Raw genomic sequence first — 20129 nt, 5'->3', positions numbered from 1 at the left:
TGATCTTGGCTCACTGCAACCTCCACCTCCTGGGTTCAAGCGATTCTCCTGCCTCAGCCTCCCAAGTAGCTGGGATTACAGGTGCATGCCACCACTCCTGGCTAATTTTTATATTTTTAGTACAGATGGGGTTTCGCCACGCTGGCCAGGCTGGTCTCAAACACCTGACCTCAGCTGATCTGCCCACCTCGGCCTTCCGACCTCAGGTGATCCACCCGCCTCAGCCTCCCAAAGTGCTGGCATTACAGGCGTAAGCCACCACGCCTGGCTACCACCTCCACTTTTACAAATGACAAAACAGAGACCCCAGAGGGGAGGCGTGGCAAGAGCCATGTAGAACAGGAAGGCAGGCCTCACCTCCAACCACTCACTGCTGGGCGTGGCCTCTGTGTCTTGGCATGTGCTGTTCCTTCTGCTAGGACAGCCCTTCCTCGACGAAGCCTCAGCCCACTGAATGAATGACAACTTTGGCTGTACCCACACAGCTGTCTCTATTGTGGCTCATGATGCCCGGCCCCCTTTCCATCACCCTGCAAGCTTCTGAAGCCCGAGACCTGGGTTGGTTCATTGCAGATCCCCCAGCTCCCAACCCAAGGTGCCCAGAGTGAGCTACTGACAAAGGCTTGGACATGAATGAATCGGTGGGCTTGCACCAGAACAAATTCTCTCAATCCTGGCCCAGCTTGGACCCCCAAATCCCAATCCCTGTTCTCCTAGGCCAAAGCTATTCTGAGAGGTCTTTCAGGCCCCTGTTTCCAGATCCCAGTGGGCTTTGAAGACATGGTCTCCCTTGCTTCCCCTGGGCCTGGGCCCCGCCTGGGCAAAGCCTTCTCTCAGTTGTTGTGGGTGAATCATTGGCAGGCTGTAAACAGCTCTATGGAGCACTGGCTGTACCACCAAGGCCCTGGCACTGATCCTAGCCGCACCAGGGGGATCTAAAAGAAGACATGGCTCCCACGCACCCACGATGGAAAGGAGAAGGTGGAATAGAAACAGGGGGGAGGCTTCCAGATTTGCATACCAACACGTGCACAGGAGTCTGTAATGCAGCCCAGCCTAGGAGGGGACAAAACAGAACCTGGAGGACGAGAAGGGGATGAATCAGAAAGCCTTCCAAGAGGAAGGGACCTGCAGCAAGGAGGTGGGGTGGCTTCTGGGAGTTTAGAAACCACCAGTATTTACTGAGCACCTACTATGCAACAGGCACTGCTCCAGGGCCACAGGTACTGCCATGAACAAAACAAAGACCCTATGCCGCGCAGAACAGAAAAGCAGAGCAGGGCCAGGGTGTGGGCAGCTGCCTTATGTATCATTTGCAAGATTCTGTAGCAGGCCAAGAGCTTGGAGACTTTTCCAGCCACTTAACAGATGAGGAAACCGAGACCCAGAGAGGGCTGAGGAGTTGCCTGGAGTCGCACAGGAAGACAGGGCAGAGGCAGACCCCCAGGCCCTGCGTGTGGGCTCAAAGGTGAGGATGCCTCTTTGGCCTTCAGAAAGGACAGGCTTTGACCTTCAGGAAAGCCCTGAGCTCAGTCCCTCCCCATGTGGCCCAGGTGGGGCCTCATTTCCACGGTAGGTAGTTGGGGGCTGGCTGAGGGAAGGACTCCTCCCCTCCTGCCCCCCAACTAGGGGTCCCAGGGCACTCAGAGAAACAGCAGAGGCTTGTGAGGAAAGCCAAACTCGAGAGTCACTCAGCGGTGGGTTCCCCAGGGCTACACCTCCTCGCCTCCCCGTCTGTAGATGGGCAGCTCTGACTCCGGGCTTTTGGCCTTTCCAAGACCAAAAATGTTGCTTCCTTTCCTCCCCCAGGAGCAGCCAGCTGGGGCCGACAGCATGGTCTGGCGTCTGGAAACTCAGACTTCTTCCAGCCCCACACCCCACCTACACCAGCCCCAGCACAGAGCTTGATGTCTGCTGAGTGACTCGCTTTCCATGGCTTCAACAGCCTCGGCCGCAGCAGGGTCAGAGCGCGGGCACTGACTTTTCAGACTCTCACTCTGCTAAGTGAACATTAGACCCACATTACATAGCCGCTGAAATTTGTGGCTGCCTCCTACAAGCCATTTGATAAGTTCTTATTGTCACCTCCCCCTGGTTTGCGTGCACCCTCAGGGACTGGGGCAGCTTGTTCACTCAGAGCCAGGGTGCTGCCAGGGGGTAGGAGTGGGGCATGGGTGGCACAGAGCCCTGGCTGGGAGCTGTGGCCCATCTGTGTTGCCTTGAGCATGACGCTTGCCCTTTCTGGTTTCACCTGGAAATGGCTCTCCAGAACGTGACTCAGCTTCCCTGTTCAGCCGGCCCCCTCACTTGCCCGTTCCTAGGCATAGTCCTGGGCTTTGGACAAAGGAGCCTCTTCTGAGGTCACTAAACCAGCCCCCAGCCCTAAACCTGTCCCAAACAATTTGTCATCCCAGGCCTCTTGGACCTCCTCCCAGAGCTTCCCAGTATCCCGACTCCAAAGCTATCCTTTCCTTCTCTGAGCTCTCACCTCGCCTTGTCCAGGTTCTGTCCAGACAGCGTCCTGGGCCATTGCACAGGTGGGTACTGCATGGGGCTCTGGCCTCCTTTACATTGGAACCCCCTGCACAGGCCTGGCACATAGTCGATCTCTATAGATGCCCATTCAGTCACTCACCAATTCAACAAACAGCTCTTTGGGCCAGCTTTGTACTCAGCTCCACACTGGGCCTGGGGATAGATATTAGAGGCTAATAAGGCACAGCCTTACCCTCAAAGAGCTCCCTGTCTGAGGAGAAGAAATACAATGACAAAGCAGGTGATTCGTGCCCTAATGGGGGAAGCCCTGGGAGCAGCGGGAGCACACAGCTAACCCTGGGGAAATGAGGGAAGGCTACCTGGAATAGGCAACATCTAAACTGAGACCTAAAGAATGAGTAGGAGTTAACCAGATAGGGGAAGCAGTTCCAGAAGGAGGGAGCACCCAGGCAGAGTTCTGGAGTCTAGAGACAGCACATGGACTCTGGGAAACCTCAGGAGTCGGGCTGGCCTCTTTGCTTCTTGACTGGTTTTTCCCCACCCCACTAAGAAAGAAGGGGAGATAGTTCTTTCCCATTGGGTGGGCTTCCCAGACCCGTATCCCTGCCAGAAGAGGCCCGATAACTCCCAGGTGGCTGGTCACTTACCACATGCACCTAACCTGCCTGTCACTTCTCTGCTCTGAGCCTCAGCCTCAGCCTCATCTGTCAAACGGGGTGGGGCACTTACGCCCCATGTCATTCTTACGAGAGACCTGGAGGAGAGAGGAGAAGCCCTAGCCCTTCCCCTGCCTAATTAGGGGTGCAGCCCGGATTGGGTCTGGGTCTGCAGGGGGAAGTGGGGTGGGGGAGACCCTGAGTGCTAGTGCCCACCAATCTGAGCCCAGGCCGGCCACAGACCCCTGGCTTCTCTTCCATCTCAGGAGTCTTTCTCCCTCAGCCCCCTCACTCCCAGCCACGTTGGAAGATGATAAAAAAAGAAAAGAAAGAAATGGTCCTCCCACTACCTGGCAGGCGTGCCCACGATGAGAAATGCCTTTCCAGGGGAGCGTGGTCTCTGCAGAGCCCTTGCCAACCCCCAGTCCTACCTGTCGTGATCCTCTGGCTGCTCCCTTGTGTTTTCTCCCCCTATTCCCACCTCCACCTCACTGGCTGGAGGGAAGCGGGGAGAGAAAACAGCCTTCACAGTGGGGCTAAGGACTCAGAGACTAGGCATGGGGGAACGGGGGACAGAGGGTGGGAGGGGAACCCCAGGACCAGCTTGAAGCAAGTCATTCTTCCCTTCCTGGTTCATAGGGAGGTAGAAGTGAGGGGTGGGAGTGGAGTACCTGACCCTCATAAACTCTAGGACAAATTCAAGGCCCAGAAAGGGCTGGGCCCCGATGAAGGGCTCAACAAGCTTATAGGATTAGATCAGAGAGCCAGGGGGACATCAGGAATGGTCTTACCCAGCAAATGTGCAAACTGAGGTCCTAGAGGGGCCAAGACTTCCCCAATCACACAGCAAGTTAGAGGCGGTAGAGGCAGGACCAGAACGTGGGCCTTCTGTATCCAGTCCCAGTGGTGGGAACGGAATGCAGGATAACTTAAAGAGGATGGTGACAAAGCCAGGTCAGGCTGCCATGGAGGTCAGAATCCAAGCCTGACCATGGCTTTTATTCCTCCCCTACACACTGAGCTCCTGTCCCACCAACTTGGATGCAATAACGAGGAGAAGAGAAATTCTTGCCTGGATCTTCTGGGGAGCCAGATTTCCAGGTCTTTCAATGTTCCAGAATTGCAGAAATGCTGGAAGGAACCTCCTGGATCACCTATTCATGAGAGAACTCAGGCTAGGGAGAGGAAGGCCGTGCCAAAGGCCAAGCCCCAGTGAGTGACCCACGCATGTCTCAGGTTCCCAGACCAAGGCTCTTTCTGGTGTATCACAGTGGTTAGGAGGCCAGGCTATGGATGGGTCTGACACACCTGGGTTCGAATCCCTGCTCTGCCATTCACTGGCTATGGGACCTCACTTTACTTCTTAGTCATTTATCTGAGCCTCAGTTTCTCCACCTGTAAACTGGAGATGGCAGCACTTACCACATAGGGTGTTACAGGAATTTAATGCAATAACATTAGTTCCATGGGGACAGACTCTGTCTCACTTACTATCGTCTTCTTAGCATCTAGAACACTGCTCAGCACATAGTAGGTCCTCAACAAAATGGAACAGTCATAGTCATTATCACGCTGTACTATGCTGCTTCTGGCTTGATATCAGCAGCAGGGGCAGAAACGGGATGACCTCTTTTATTCCACCGGCCCCTGAAGAGAAGCCAGTCTGGCTGTTGCAGAGGGAGGCCACCAGCCATGCTAGAAAGAATGGCTGTGCAGCCTTAGACAAGTTCCCTCCCCTTTCTGTTTGGTTTCCCCCCAGCACAAGGAGGGCATTGCTAAGTGATGACTTAAATCCCCCAGCTTGAGGACTGCTCCTGGACCCTGTGCCATGGCTCTGCCTGAGATAGTTAAATTTTCTCCTCTGGGATGCCCAGAGGGAAGGGCTGAGGGGCAGGGCTGGGCATCCCAGATGAGAAAAGGGGTGGGGATGGGGCAGTGGCCAGGCTCTGCCAGGCTCCTGGGAGCCTTTGCTCTATTAGGCGGTCAGCTTATAGGACACAGGAGTGATCAGGGTAGCCAGGCGTCAGTGCAGGCACCAGCCTCCGCTGGGGCCTGAGAATGAAGCTTCTGGTGGATGATGGCTGGTTCATTAAGGGGATGAAGGGCAAGGCTGGAGACTTGCTGAGCACTTCATCTGCCCCCACTCCCAGGCCAGCCTCACACTACCTGGCACTTAGCGGTTCCCTCCCCAGCAGGCACTGGGGAATGGTGAGGAACCTTGATGCTCTCATAACAGTCTCCAGTGCCCGCTCTGCCCATTAGCTCCTGCTCCTTGCGGCTCTTTATTGTGAGGGAAGCTTTATTGCTACCTCTGGGTTGTAGGGTGAAGGGTGAAGTTCTAGGAGCAAGAGGCCCTGGCTGGGCATGACAGAGCAGGTTCCCTGCAGGACTGGGAGCCCCCTCCCAGGGCTGCCAGCTCCCAACCTGGGGTCTTGCCATGGTTTGTTGCCAGCCAAGTCACATTTGTCCCCGTGAATCCTCTTGTCCCCTACACACACACACACACACACACACACACACACACACACACACACACACGCATGCACGCGCGCGCGCACGCACGTGCCGACCACACCCTCAGCAGAGCTCCACCCTACTCCTGGCATCAGGGCCTCTGGGGAGGGGCTAGACAGCCAGGCTATTTTCCAGGGGGTTTCAAAGGCCCAGATCTGGAGGTTCATGAGCCCAGAAAGCTCTGGGCTCAGGAGAAAACAAAGCAACACCCTTCCCTGAGCCCTTGGAGGAAATGGCCTCCAGGGGCCAGGGAGGAAAAACAGGAAGGGCCAGGCTGGGGAGGACGTCCTGAGGGTGGGGACGGGAAAGATGGCCAACCTATCCCTGTCTTCCTCCCTACACTAGTGGGCTCTGCAGAGGGAGCGGCCAGCGTGGTCCTGGCCTTGGGCTGCGCTAGGGACTGTCCTGGGCTGCACTGGGAGGTCTGTCCTCAGCTGGTGGCTGCCCACCTGAGAGCTTCCTCAGGGATCCCAGTTCACGTGATGGGAGCTGAGCGCTGGGGTTAGAGAGTCAGAGTCCTCCGTGGGTGGGGGCAGAGCTGTGACACCTGCCCTCCTCTCTCCACTCCTTGGCCTGTGGGGGCCCCAAGCAAACTCCCCTCCCCTCATTCACCCTTCACTCTTCATTTACTGAGCCCTCCTCAGTACAAAATAGCAACAACAGAGTAGAGGATAGCAATAACACAAACTGCTTCCTCCTACCTCTGCCTCCACTTTACAGATGAGAAGACTGAGGCATGAGGACAATGAACGAAAACAAACAAAAACTTTGCCCAGGTTACACAGCCAGTGAGCACTGGAGGAGAATTCAAATGCTGGCTGCCTGCCGGACTGCACGGGGCTTGCTGGTAACCCTTTCCTGGAGCAGTAAAGGCTTAAACCTCAGTGGGGTCAGGGAGCCCCAGGAGCCCGGAGGTGGGCAGCTGACCCCGGCCCGAGTGGGGCAAGAAGGCTCACGGCTGGCGATCCTTCACACTTACCACTGAGTCCGTTCACCCTCCCCTGCTCGTGGGCGACTCATGCTTTCTCACGATCTCCTCTCCTCAAACCCCACCTCACCCTCCCCCGTCCTCACTCTCAGCTGTTGACCTTGTTTTTCTCACTCCCTGAAGACAATCCAGTCTCTCAGAAGTACTTCCAGATTTGCACGGGCACATCCGCCCCCACCAGCCTCTGCACCCACACATTGCCTCCCCGAGTCCTAGGAGAGATGACTGTCCACGCCTGCCCTCACCCACCACCCAGGCAGGCACCAGAGCCCAGTCCCTCTGATCAGCAAGTCATCCCGTCTCAGTTCACCGAACCATTCCCGTCAGTGGCTGTTTTCCTCCCATCTTACACATACCTGCTCTTGATCCTGCTTCCCCTGTGGCTGCCACCCAATTCCTTGTTCCCCTCTGCAACAAAACTCCTCCCAGGGTTGTCTTTATCCACTATCAGCGGTTCTTCTCCTCCTGTTCTTTCTTAAACCCACTCCAATCTGGCTTTCATCCCCACCACTCTATCAAAAATACTCCTATGGGCCTTGCATGCTGGCTGATACCTGTAAGCCCAACGATTTGGGAGGCCGAGGCAGGAGGATTGGAAACCTGGAGTCTGAGACCAGCCTGGGCAACACAGCAAGACCCTGTCTCTACAAAAAAATTTTAAGGCTGGGTGTGGTGGCTCACGCCTGTAATCCCAGCACTTCATGAGGCCGAGGAGGGCAGATCATGAGGTCAGGAGATCAAGACCATCCTGGCTAACACGATGAAACCCCATCTCTACTAAAAATACAAAAAATTAGCTGGGCATGGTGGTGGGCGCCTGTAGTCCCAGCTACTTGGGAGGCTGAGGCAGGAGAATCGCTTGAACCTGGAAGGCGGAGGTTGCAGTGAGCCCAGATCACGCCATTGCACTCCAGCCTGGGCGACAGAGTGAGACTCTGTCTCAAAGAAAAAATAAATAAATAAATAAAAATTAGCCAGGCATGGCGGCGCACATCTGTAATCCCAGCTACTCAGGAGGCTGAGGCGGGAGGTGGGATGATCGCTCAAACCCAGGACGTTAAGACTGCAGTGAGCTAGGACCACACCACTGCCCTCCAGCCTGGGTGACAGAGTGAGACCCCATCTCAAAAATAAATAAATAAATAAATAAAATGCTCCTACCAAGAAGGAGCTTCTCTATGGCTAAACTCAACTGTCAGTTCTCAGTCTTTCTGCCACTTGCCCCTGACCCCATGGCATTTGGCAGCGTAGCCCTCCCTCTTCCCTGAAACACTCTTTCCACTGGGCTCCTAGGTCACCTGCTGTACTCACTTGGTTTTCTGTTACTTCTCTCACCTTTCCCTCTCCGTCTCCTTTGTTGCTTTTTTCTCTTCTTCCAGACAGCCCAACATGGGGTGCCTCAAGCCCAGACTTTGGTTCTGATCTCATTCCTCATTCCTCTGGTGAGCTCACCCAGTCTCATGGCAACAGCATATATACACCAATGACTTTCACATCCATACCTCTAGCCTGGACCTCAAATGTTCCACTGTCCACTCAGCATCCCCTCCCTGCACTAGATAGCTCAGGTCCAACGTGTGCCAAGCTGAGCACCTGTTCTCCGTTACACAACTCGCTCTGACACATGCCTTCTTCACAGGGATGCCACCTTCCCCAGTTGGCAAAAATTGGTTCTTGGGGGGACAGAAAAATATTGATATTACAATGGTTTGTAATTTTCCAAAGGGCCAAAGTACATGAACATGTATACATCATAGCTGTGGTGTTAAAATTCCATTGTGGGCCGGGCGCGGCGGCTCACGCCTATAAACCCAGCACTTTGGGAGGCTGAGGTAGGTGGATCACCTGAAGTCAGGAGTTCAAAACCAGCCTGGGTAACATAATGAAACCCTGTCTCTACTAAAAATACAAAAATTAGCCAGGCATGGTGGTGCGCACCTGTAATCCCAGCTACTCGGGAGGCCGAGGCAGGAGAATCGCTTGAAATCAGTAGACAGAGATTGCAGTGAGCCCATAGCCCATATCACGCCACTGCACTGCAGCCTGGGCTATAGAACAAGACTCCATCAGGAAAAAAAAAAAAATCTGTTGTGCGGGGAAGTGATTAGAGAAAAATGTCTTTAAAGGCTCCTGAGGGTGGGTGATAGTGAAAAATTGATTGAGAAAAGGCACTGCTCCAACACAAACCCCATTTCAGCCAATGGCAATCCAAGCCTTCCATGGCTCAGGCCAAAGCCTTGGAGGCGATGATCTCGGCTCCTCCCTTTTTGAAACAACCCACGTCCAATCCATGAAGAAATCCAGTTGGTTCTGCCTTCAAAATAGATCCAGAATCCAAGCCCTCCCAACCACCCCCACAGCACCCACCCTGATTCGAACCACCATCATGTCTTGCCTGGATTAGTGCAGCAGTCCCCTGACTGGTCTCCCTGCAGCTGCCCCCGCTCCCTACACACACACCCAGAGTGATCTTTTTACAATATACGCCAGCTCATGTCCTTCCTCTTACAAAAGACACTCCAGTTGCTTCCCATCTCCCTAAGTTCTTATAGTGACCTGTCCTCCCCTCTCCCCCCATACTCTCCCCCTACACTCTCCTGACCACTTCCTCCCTCCGCTCCAGCTCCACAAGCCCCCTTGGTTTCCTCCAACAAACCAGGTATTATCCCACCCTACAGCGTTTGCACTGGCTGTTCCCTCTCCCTGGTACACTGTTACCCAGATAACTGCAGGGCTAAATCCCTCTCCTCCTTCAAGTCTTTGCTCAGATGCCACCTTCTCAATGAAGCCTGCCCTCATTACCCTGTCTCAACATTGCAATCCACCCCCAGATAACCCTCACTTCTCTCCACCTTTTCTTTTCCCAAACACTCACCACCTTCTAACACACTATCACATTTCCTTCTTTTGCTCATTGCTGATTGCTATCTCCCTCTGCTAAATGCCAGCTCCTGAGGGCAGGGATCTTCGTTTTGGTCACTGTTGCATCTTCAGCATGACGACAGAGCCTGGCACACACTAGGTGTGCCTGATACACCCTGGACACTCACTGCAGCCTCCTGCCATATCTGCTTTCTGATTTTTCCCACCCCAGGTTCCATCATATCTCCCCACCTTTGAAACCACATTTTCCTGTCCCTGAAATGCCCCCCACGCCCCCATCCCTTAGTGAGCTCTTTCTCAGCCTCAGAACTCTCTCAAAGACGACTTCGCCTCTCTGGTTAGGTCAGGAAGGGCCCTGCCTGCCAGACAGGGAATCTGAGCTTTTTCCTAAGAGCAATTATGGATCCATGGAAGGGCTTTGAGCTGAAGAGCAACCTGGTCACACTTGCGCTTTGCTGCCCTTAGGATAGTGGACAGGAAGGGAGCCAGGCTGGAGGCAGAGGAGGAGACCTAGGGATGAAGTCGATGCAAGATGGAAGGACCGGGGCTAGGGCCATGAATGAGGGGCAGCGGAGGCTGCGAAGGACTGGAGCCAGAAAGGAAAAAGACCAGGACTCACCACCAACAAAATGTTTCCAGGTAAGGAAAAGAGGGAAAGTAGGGACATGGCCAAGGTCTCTGCTTTGTAGGGTCAGGGTTGTGGTGGTGCCTTAGCTAAGGACAGGTCATGGGGGAGCTTCTCTCCTATGCGAGAAGCTTCTCTTCTCTCTCACTATAGCTTCCATCCCCTTTCACTGAAGCATCTTGTACCCCAACACTTCTGGCCATAAAGAGAGAGGTCGATGGGGATTTGGAGAGGGATGGGCCTTCCCCAGGGGAACACAGACCTCAGACCTGGAGTGGAGGGAAGGGGCTCACACAGAGGTCTTTTTCAGAAAACAGGCCTTAAGGCTGTTCCCCAGAAATTAGAGAGGAACTTCCGGCCGAGAAGCCCATACTTGCCTCATGTTCTGCATAGCCTTGTTTGACCAGAAAGACAAACAGGACAGGGAGTGGCCTTTGTGACATTTTATGAGGACTCCCCAACTCAGCCCAGGGTGTGGCAGTCAAGAGAAGACAAAAGGCATCCCCTAGTCAGACACAGCTATCCCTGGAGCATCTCCCTGGAGGAGCCAGAGACCCTCAGAATCATCTCATGGTATGTCCTCATGTTGCAGATGGGGAAACTGAGGCCCAGAGACAGAGAGAAGCAAATTGCCACAGGGCACAGTTGATATTACCAGGAGGGAACTGAGGCCACAAGGAGAGGACTTATCTGGTCTGATAGGGATAGACTAATAATAGCCCCGGTATTTGTATAGTTATTTTCTTCCCAGGCATTCAGAGCACTGCACGTCCATGATCTCATTTGTCCACAAGACATCCCTCTGGGATGGGTGACAAGGCGACTTCATGCAGATGTGAAAATGCTCTGTCATCCCCCGCCGCCTGCCCCCAATAACCTTAATTTTCTTTTTCAGTCTCTATTATGTCCCCTTTCTTCCCATAACCAATTTAATTCAACAAAGATTGACGAGGCTACTGCTTGGTGCAAGGTGCTGGGCATTTGGGAAACTTCAGGATTTCCCCAGGGCCAAGGTCATTGCTCTGCTTTCTGAAGTCCCAAAGCACTGTGTTCAGACCTGCATTTGTACACATCCTATTGTCTCCCTACAGCTACCATCTTGGAGGGCAGGGCTTGGTCTCGTTCAAGCTTGCACACCTCCATAGTGCTCAGGCCAGGGCCTGGCATTTGGGAGCCTGGAGAAATCCTTGACCAGGGCCATGTTTCCCTGAATCCACCTGTCAATGCACTTGTCGCACTGTATGACAATTACTCAGAGAAGGAGCAGGATTCTGTATATGCAGTGCCTAGTACATAGCAGCTATGTCATTAATATTTGCTGAATGGATCAATAAAAAATGTGAAAGGAGGAAGATGAGGGTGGATAGTAATGGGCGATCCTTGCCCTGAAAGAGCTCCCCGTCCGTTGCGGGGGTGGAGCAGGTGGGCAGAAAGCGGGATTGAAGAGCTGTATAAATGCTATCAACTTGGACAATTCCATCACCGAAATGCTGAGAAGTGCCATGGGGCTACAGAAGAGGGGAGTTCAAACTCACCTGGGAGAATCAGGGATGGCTCCCTGGACAAAGTGACAGTGAAGACGGGCTTTGAAAGGTGGAAACCCATAGGGAGGAACTCAGTTTTTAGCTGAAGGCAGGGCACTGGGCAAGACGAGGAGGTCAAAAGTCATACTGGGGCAGACTCTGTCTCAGGCTAAGCTGCTCCTTTCCACAGGCGCGGGGAGCCATCAAAGGTCCAGGAGCTGAGAAGACAGTAGCGCAATTGGATCTTGTGTCTCAGAAAACCACAGAGAGGCCGGGCGCGGTGGTTTATGCTTGTAATCCCAACACTCTGGGAGGCGGGCAAATCATTTGAGGCCAGGAGTTCAACACCAGCCTGACCAAGATGGCAAAACCCTGTCTCTACTAAAAACACAAAAATCAGCCAGGCATGATTGCAGGTGGCTGTAATCGCAGCTACTCAGGAGGCTGAGGCATGAGAATGTCTTGAGCCTGGGAGGCGGAGGTTGCAGTGAGCCAAGATCATGCCACTGCACTTGAGCCTGAGTTACAGAGCAAGACTCTGTCAGAAAAGAAAGAAAGAAGGAAAGAAAGAAAGAAAGAAAGAAAGAAAGAAAGAAAGAAAGAAAGAAAGAAAGAAAGAAGGAAAGAAAGAAAGAAAGAAAGAAAGAAAGAAAGAAAGAAAGAAAGAAAGAAAGAAAGAAAGAAAGAAAGAAAGAAAGAAAGAAAAGGAAAGGAAAAAGAAAACCACGGGGAGGGAGGGCATGGATGGAAAAGACTGGGGGAGGCAAGTGACTGGGCAGGAGCCAGGTGAGGTGGAGGGTGAGCGGCTTGAGTGTCTGACTTAGGGAGGTGGCTCAGGAGTCTGAGAAGAGGGTGTGAGAGGCTGGGCAGAGAAAAGGGTCTGAAGGATATGGACACTAATTAGGTGTGGGGGAAGAGCAGCTGGAGGATTTGGGGAACCGATGTGGGGCTTGAGAGAGTGATGGGGCCTTAGCAGCTGTGGGGTAACTCCAGGGAAGTAATGAGTTTCCTCCACCTGGTGGAGAGGCTTCACTAAGTACACAGCTGCGGAGCTTGGGAGGGAGGTCAGGGCCCCAGAGACAGTGCTGGGAATGGGGATGAAGCAAAAGCTGAGGCCGTGGGAGTGGATGAGGTCACGAAGAGAGTGGGTGAGAAAGAAAAGGGAAGAGAGGACGGAGCCTTGGGGGACGCCCACCGTTGGGAGGGGTGGGAGCAGGAAGAGAGCGGGAAATGAAGCAGCTAGGAAGATGGGGGTCCCCCATTCTTCCTCCTTTCCAGGGTGCCCGGCCTCTGCGCCCCCTCACCTCCCACGGGCCACACCCAGCTGAGGAGCAGGCTCTGTTGCCTGCTCAGCCTCCAGGAGAGCTCTGAGGAGTCGAAGGCAGGAAAGCCCAGGCATTGAAGGTTTGGGCTCTAGACCTGGTTGGAGCTGGTGTGACTCCCACCTGTCCCTCCACCCCGCCGGCTGCCCGACCTCAGGCAAGCCACGCCCCAGGCAAGCCACGCCCCTCGCCTCCTCAGCCCCCTCACCTTCCTAAGAGGATCACAACGGGACTTCCGTGACTATTAAATGGGATAATGCGTGTTATGCACTTGGCACCCGGGCCTGGCAGTCCCTCAGAGCTCAGTAAGTGCTGCCGGCTGCTCTGACGATTATTATTGAGCAGGATTGGATTCTGGCACTCAGGCCGGCAGGGCCAAGGAGCCCAGCAGCTCCCGGAGGCCTTGGTGAGGGAGGGGGCCTGGCCACCTGAACTCGCCCAGTCTCGGAGTGCTGGGGCCTCTCCTGTCATCCTCCTCAGCCCAGAGCCAGGGATGGCTGAACTGGGACAGTCCCAGCTCTCCCGGCGCAGATCACCCTTCCACCTGCGAGGGATAGGCCCCCACCCCCACTGCGGTCTTCAACTCCAGCTAGGGCAGAGGGTGGGGCCTCAATCCTGGGGCTGGGGATCCCTCAGAGAGAGTCATCTCCCCCGCCCCCCGTCTGTGTACCGGACCCCTCCTCCTTCCGGGCTGGCGCGGACGCGTCCTCTCAGGTCCGCGGTAATTTGTCTGCTCACGCGGGCTCCGCGGCACCCCCTCCGCGCACGCGCATCCCCGCCCCGGGCCGGATACTCGGGGCGCTCTGGGTGGGTCAGTCCAAGTTGCGGAGAAAGATATCTATGCTGGAGGCGCCGGCCTCGAGCCCAGGCCGGGCGTTAGCGGGAGCTCAGCTATTAAGAGCGGAGACGCCTCGTCCCCCGCCCCCCAAGAATTCTGCAGCTGGGACTCAGCCCAGGCGCGCCTTCTGCGCGGCCCTGGAGGACCAGGAGCGCGGGTGGCGAGTGGTGCTGGCTGGGATGGGGGCTGCTGGAGCAGGTCTTGGGTTGGCGGATTCTGGTTCCTGCCCCCTCACACACCGAGGCCTGAACCCTGGACTTCTCAGAGCCTCAGTTTCCCCTTCTCAACCTCAGCCTCAGACCTGAAAACAGGTCAATTGCTATCATCGTGGGCCTGCATGCCTGTCTGTGCAACCTCAGCCGGGCGGGAAGAAGAGTCATGGCCCGCTGAAGCCTGGGGAACAGGTCCCCATCCCACACTACCAGACCTGGCCTGGGCTCCCTGAGAAGAGGGGGGCTTGACCCCTCTACCAGCTGGGCTCGAGTCTGGGGTTCAAACTCAGGCCAGAGTTGTTCAGCGCTAGGAGGCCCCCATTAACTAGGCCACCCCTGGGGATGGGCGGTGGAGGCTGGAGCTGACTGGCCTGGGTGCCCGGGGGAGGTGGCTGCAAGGCCCAGGGCTTTGAACAAACCACAGAAGGTTTCTGCAATATCAAAAGAGCTCTTAGAGACTAATCATATGGGGGGAGGGGGGACAGTTGGCCAAAGAGCTTCTGCTTGGTTCCCATCAGCGAAGGATCAAAAAGCATTTGGTCAAAGAACCTTTAAATACCTTGAAAGGCAGGTGAAGCCAGTTCAGTGGGTTCCAACAGGGACTGAAACGCTGGTCTGAGCTGCAGACAAGCTGGCACCATCCACAGGAAATGCTGGGGGAGGGGCCCACTGAGGCAGGAGGGAGAAAAGGTGTGGCTAGACCAGCAGCCTACCTCCCTAACTGTCCCCTCTTCCCCCACACCCAGAAGTCACTGTGGAGAGGATGGGGAGGGCGGAGAACTGGGTTCAGACTGACAGAGCTGGAAGCAGTCTTGCAGGCTTCTGGGCCAGGGGTTTTCATCTGGAACCCAAAGGACTCCCACCCCAACACACACCCAATGATGGGCAAAATGTTGTGTCTCTGTTTGTATATGCACTTTTCTAGGGAGGAGAGGTCCACCGGCTTCATTAGCTTTTCACAGGGGTCTAAGACCCAGTCAAGATTAACAAACAACATCCTTATGGTACAGACTGGTGAAATGAGGCTCAGAAGGACTGAGGGGCTGACTCCGGGTCACTCACCTGGTAATCAGCAAACCGAGGTGCTTCCACAGTGCATCCCAGGAAGGGGGTCTCACTAGCCCCCATGGCCTTCAGTCAGTCTCAGGGGTGCCTGAGCTGCCCAAGGGATAAGGAATGTCTCAGAGCAGAGTCCCAAGGCCAAACTTCTGACCAAGGCTGGGGCTGTCCCAAGCCAGAAGAAGGGATACCAACTTTAATCTTTTGAGGGTGGTGAGGGATTTGAGGGTCTGAGCCAAGCACTTGGGGAGTGTCAGGATGACCATGGAGAAGAGAGAGACTGAGAGCCAGAATCTGGATAAAGAAGAGGTTACAGGGTGAAGGGGTGTGGGAAGACAGATGGGGTGAGGGTGGGGTAGGAATAAGGTTTCTGGCCCTGTAACGTGGCCTGAGAGACCCTTGGGGGCCTATAGCTATGGTAGGTCAGCTTGGAGCAGGGTCTTTGGTGCCTGGGGTTACCCCTAGGGAACCAGGAAAGATCCAGACCTTGCCATCTCCCCAGGGTATTCTCACATCTTTGTGTGGAGCAGTTCTTAGCCTTATTTTACAGATAAGAAAACTGAGGCCCAGAGATGTCAAGTAACAAGCCAAAGCCAAACAGAGAAACAGGCAGAGGCAGGACCTGAGTTCGAGTATCAGATTCTTCCCTTGATGCTGGGGTCCAAACCCTGCCTTTTAGTACCAGGCCCCCAAAGCAAAACCCGGCAGAAGTGTGACAAGCATAGACTCTGGGTGGGCCTCTGAGATCTGGTAGTTACTGGGTCTTTCGAGAGGAGGCAATTTTGTATTGATGGTGATGAGGTGGGTATAGAGATGGCTGCAGCTGCCTCCTAGGAGTTTGCTGTCATGTCCTTTCTGGGGTGGAGACATCTGTTAACTTTATACTTTTGTCTTCTCCAGACTCGTCGTCTGCAGAGGAGGAAGGGAAAGACTAGGGGGTAGGAGCAGGGACACAATGACAGAACAAATCCTCACTCTCCTGGCCTGTCACCATCAGTGGGCTGTGCTGTTGCCCTGCACAGCCACATTCCAGCTAGTCTCAGCCTGTCTCTCCTGAATCAGGCGAATGTTCAGCCTGGGTCTCTTGCCACGTGGACGATGGCAAGGAGAGAGGTGTGTTTGTTCTGTCACGTGAGCTGCACAAACAGCTTCCTCAGCATTTTTATTAATAATTCGGCCCATAGCCAAGGGGGTGGGGATGGGGGAAAGGACTGTGGGGAGACAGCAACATGAAGACCGTGCCAGGTAGAGGCCAGAGGGGAACTCAGGAGCCCTGCCTCCTAGCCGTGGCCTAGCAACAGAGCCAGGCAGCCTCAGGGGCCCTGTTTGGGAGAGTGCAGGCCCAGCATCTGCTCCTGAGGGACAGAATGTCCCTCCTTGAAGCCGACCCAGGACTCCTGGCCCTGAGGATGGTGCCAGATCGGAAACAGGCCTGAAGGGTCTGCAGCACACAGCACGGCAGTCCTTGGGGAACCAGGTGCTGCCCGCATTTCCTGCCATGTCATGGAACCCAGGACAGGGGACCAGCAACCAAACAGAATGAGAGGGGCTCTTTGGGCCCCCCTTCTCTGGGGACTGGAAGGGGAAAAGCTGAACGTCCAGAGGCTCGGGCCCTCCCCAATGAGAGACAAGACCCAAGGGCAGGGCAGGGGTGATTTACAGCCTCTGATCTTTTTCCTCAGAGGACCTGCTCACTCTTGCAGGCTCCATTTACTGCCTCTACCCAGTTCTCTGTGAGTACTTAGAAGACAGAATTGGGATTGGATTCTGGCACTCGGGCTGGCAGGGTCAAGGAGCCCAGCAGCTCCTAGAAACTCCCAGTTGGCTCGGCTCTCATCGATATTCCGGCAGGAGAGAGTAGCCTTCTAATGCAGCAGAATGGTTCACAGTTAGACATCTGGAAGAACTTTTCTGACAGGCAACACATGGGAATGGGGAGTATGTGGTGTCTCTGTTAAGGATAAACAAATAGCAACAACAACAATAATAATGGCATTCAAAAAGTATAAAGAATAAATTATATGTTCCAAGTATCTTTTTTTTTCTTTCTTTTTTTTTTCTTTTTTTTGAGAAGGAATCTCATTCTGTCACCCAGGCTGGAGTGCAGTGGTGCGATCTCAGCTCACTGCAACCTCTTCCCGGCTAATTTTTTTTTTCTTTTCTTTTTTTTTTAATAGAGACGGGATTTCACCATGTTGGTCAGGCTGGTCTCGAACTCCTGGCCTTGTGATCCTCCCGCCTCGGCCTCCCAAAGTGCTGGGATTACAAGCGTGAGCTACCGCGTCCGGTCTCCCAAGTATCATTTTAAGTGATTTGATTTTTTCACCATGCTTAAACTTAACAATAACCAAAGGTAATAGTTGTTATTATTACCCCATTGTAGAGATGAGGAAACTGAGGCTCAGAGGTGTCTGCCCAGGGTAAACACAGCAATGATGGCAGAGCCACGTAAATCTGTATTCTTTCCTCTTTCCCATGACTCTGCGTCCCCTAAACAAAGTGACTGAGACCCAGAGAAGGGGTGTCTTCAAAGTATTTTCTGTGTCAATGCTGCAGGCAGGAATTTAAAAACCACCCAAGATTCCCAATGCCCCAGAGCCTCAGTTTGCACAACTATATTTCATGGCGTTCCTCTTGTGTGTCTGAGGAGCTGTCCAGCTCTGACATCCTGGAACAAGGACTGTCCAATGCCTGTGAGGAGAGGATGAGACTGGACTTCGTACTCTTGTAAGAAACAGGCTATAAGCCCTCAGATGGGAGCAAGCACTGGGTCTCCTCATGAATCCCACAGTGGTTAGCAAAGGGCTGGGAGTCTCAACCAAGAGTGATTCTTACTCCAGGTTCTCTCGCCAGCTCCCCAGGGTGCTGGCTCCGGGGCCTTTAGCTCCCTGGGTCAGTTCCTTCTCCTCTAGAGGCCTTGCCTTCATCACCTGACACTTGCAAGGGGCAGCCTGGGGCATCTCTCAGATGTCCTGTCAACTCTGAAAAACTTTAGATGCTTAGTAAAGACCTGTTGAGTGGCGGTGATGAGGAATTCTGCTGTCCCTCTCTGGACTTTCAGATTGATGGGTGAAGGGATCTGAAGTGGGGAGATTCCTCAGCAGGGAACCTGTCTGTGTGCCCATCTGTGGTGGGGGGTGGTGAGGGTGCCCTATTTGCTCTTTTCCTTTCGAGACCAGGCTCACTCTGTTGCCAAGGTTGGAGTGCAGTGGTGCAATCATGGCTCACTGCAGCCTCAAACTACTGGGTTTAAGCCATCCTCCCGTCTCACCCTCCCAAGTAGCTGGGACCACATGGGCGCACCACCACACTGGGCTAATCTTTATTTATTTATTATTATTTTTTGGTGGATATGGGGTCTCACCATGTTGCTCAGGCTGGTTTCAACTCCTGGGCTCAAGTGATCTCCCGCCTCGGCATCCCAAAGTGCTGGGCTTACAGGTGTGAGCTACCATACCCAGCCCCTGTTTACTCTTTACTAGGGCAATGAGAGAGGCAGCTGGGGCGGGTGGGGGAATGAGCCAAGGTTGCAGACCCTGCAGTCCCAGCCTGTTGGCTTAGCTTTCTGGGGTTTGCCAGGCCCCAAAGCAGAGTGTAGATAACTCATGGGTTCTTGGCTGCATATGGGTGAGCTGGGGAGGACAGCTGCAAGGTGTATGAAATAGGATGGCCCTTCCCCAGAGGGTGAGTGCTGAGATTTCTGGTCACTGAGGAATGGTGGCCTTAACCTACAGATGCCTTTTTTCCTTCCACTTTTATTTAGAACATTCATTCCCAGGAAATCTGCTCTCTACTGGAACAGTCTTCATGGAGGTTTGCTGGGGAACTTCCTTATCTTTTTCTCAACCGGAAGAGCTATAGGTGGAGGTGAATGTGTATGTGTGTATGTGTGTGTGGTGGTGGTGGTTGGGGATAGACTCCATGTGATTTCAAGGGGATGGGGTCTGTTTGTGTGTGTGTCGGGGAGAATTGAGATAGAGCGGTGTTCCTGGCTGCCTTCTGCACTGTGGGCAGGTGGAGGTGTGGCAGGGCGTTGAGTAGTGCAGTATAAAGCCAGCAGAAGTGGATTTCTCAGGGTGGAAATGAGAATCCTTGACTCTGGGAAGCCTAGCTCACCTGCAAACTGCATTCTCAGCACAGGGGAGGGCAGGATGCTGCCACAGACCCAGGGATTTTACCCTCTTACCTAACCCATCTGTGAAGGGTAGGGGCAGCACCTGTATTGCGGGGAGCGTCAGTGTATGTGTCTCTTTGTGTGGGCAGCATGTCTGTGTGGGGGGGAGGGGGCAGCATGTCTGTGTGTGTGTGTGTGTGTGTAGGTGATTAGGTGTGTAGGTGCGTGCAGGGAGGTCTCTGTGCCTGATACCCCTAATGGTTCAGTTCCGGGTTTTTCATATCCTTGGGAGACAGGTCTCTTCTCCTCCCTGCCCCAGAATCAAATCATCCCAATTCTGTAGAGAAATGAGAACTAGTGTTCACCTGATTTAGACTGTACTGAGCCGGCAGAGGGGCAGAGAGGACCAAGAGAGGTCCAGGGTTGGGAGGGGAAGGAGGGATTTCCTTCCTACCCTCCGAATTGCTAGGGTCAAGGAAAAGAGGGGAGGATCAGAGGAGGAGCTGCTGCTGGAGAGGGATAACCAGAGGCTGAAAAGTCTATTTTCTTCTTTCGTGGGGCTGGGTTAGGTGAGGAGGGTCACTAGGCGTAACCTCCCACCGAGGGCAGGGATCTTAGCCCTTTATGCTCCACCTGTGTGCGAGCTTGGAGAAACACCGGACTGGTGGACCCAGGCTCAGCGCTGCCAAAAATTCCACTCCTGGTTTTTGCACACACCAGCCCGTCTGCCCCGGACCGCCGCGGTGTTGAGTTCGGAGCTGACGCCCTCGAGCCGCCAGCAAGCGGAAAACCCGGAGTGGATCTCTACGCCTTTTGGATCGGAGCCAAAGGGCACTTCGGAGGAGGTGGCCGGCTCTGCGGCCCTGCCCGGTGCCAGGACGCGGCCATCGGGGAAGCAC

At 54.2% G+C, this 20129-nt stretch overlaps 1 protein-coding gene across 1 annotated transcript in view; it reads left to right on the top strand.

Annotated features, from left to right (window-relative positions):
* Positions 1-20129, top strand: part of SYT7 (synaptotagmin VII) — an 87178-nt gene that overhangs the window by 2360 nt on the left and 64689 nt on the right. The window contains exons 2-4 of the mRNA XM_011993569.1: positions 13353-13413; positions 13644-13814; positions 19875-20100. Of these exons, the coding sequence (XP_011848959.1) occupies positions 13353-13413; positions 13644-13814; positions 19875-20100 (458 nt within the window). The remainder of the gene's footprint in view (positions 1-13352; positions 13414-13643; positions 13815-19874; positions 20101-20129) is intronic.

The sequence above is a fragment of the Mandrillus leucophaeus genome, unplaced genomic scaffold, assembly GCF_000951045.1.
Source record: "Mandrillus leucophaeus isolate KB7577 unplaced genomic scaffold, Mleu.le_1.0 Scaffold43, whole genome shotgun sequence".
Taxonomy (NCBI): domain Eukaryota; kingdom Metazoa; phylum Chordata; class Mammalia; order Primates; family Cercopithecidae; genus Mandrillus; species Mandrillus leucophaeus.
Note: the sequence above shows the minus strand (reverse complement) of the source record. Positions and strands in the feature narration are given on the sequence as shown.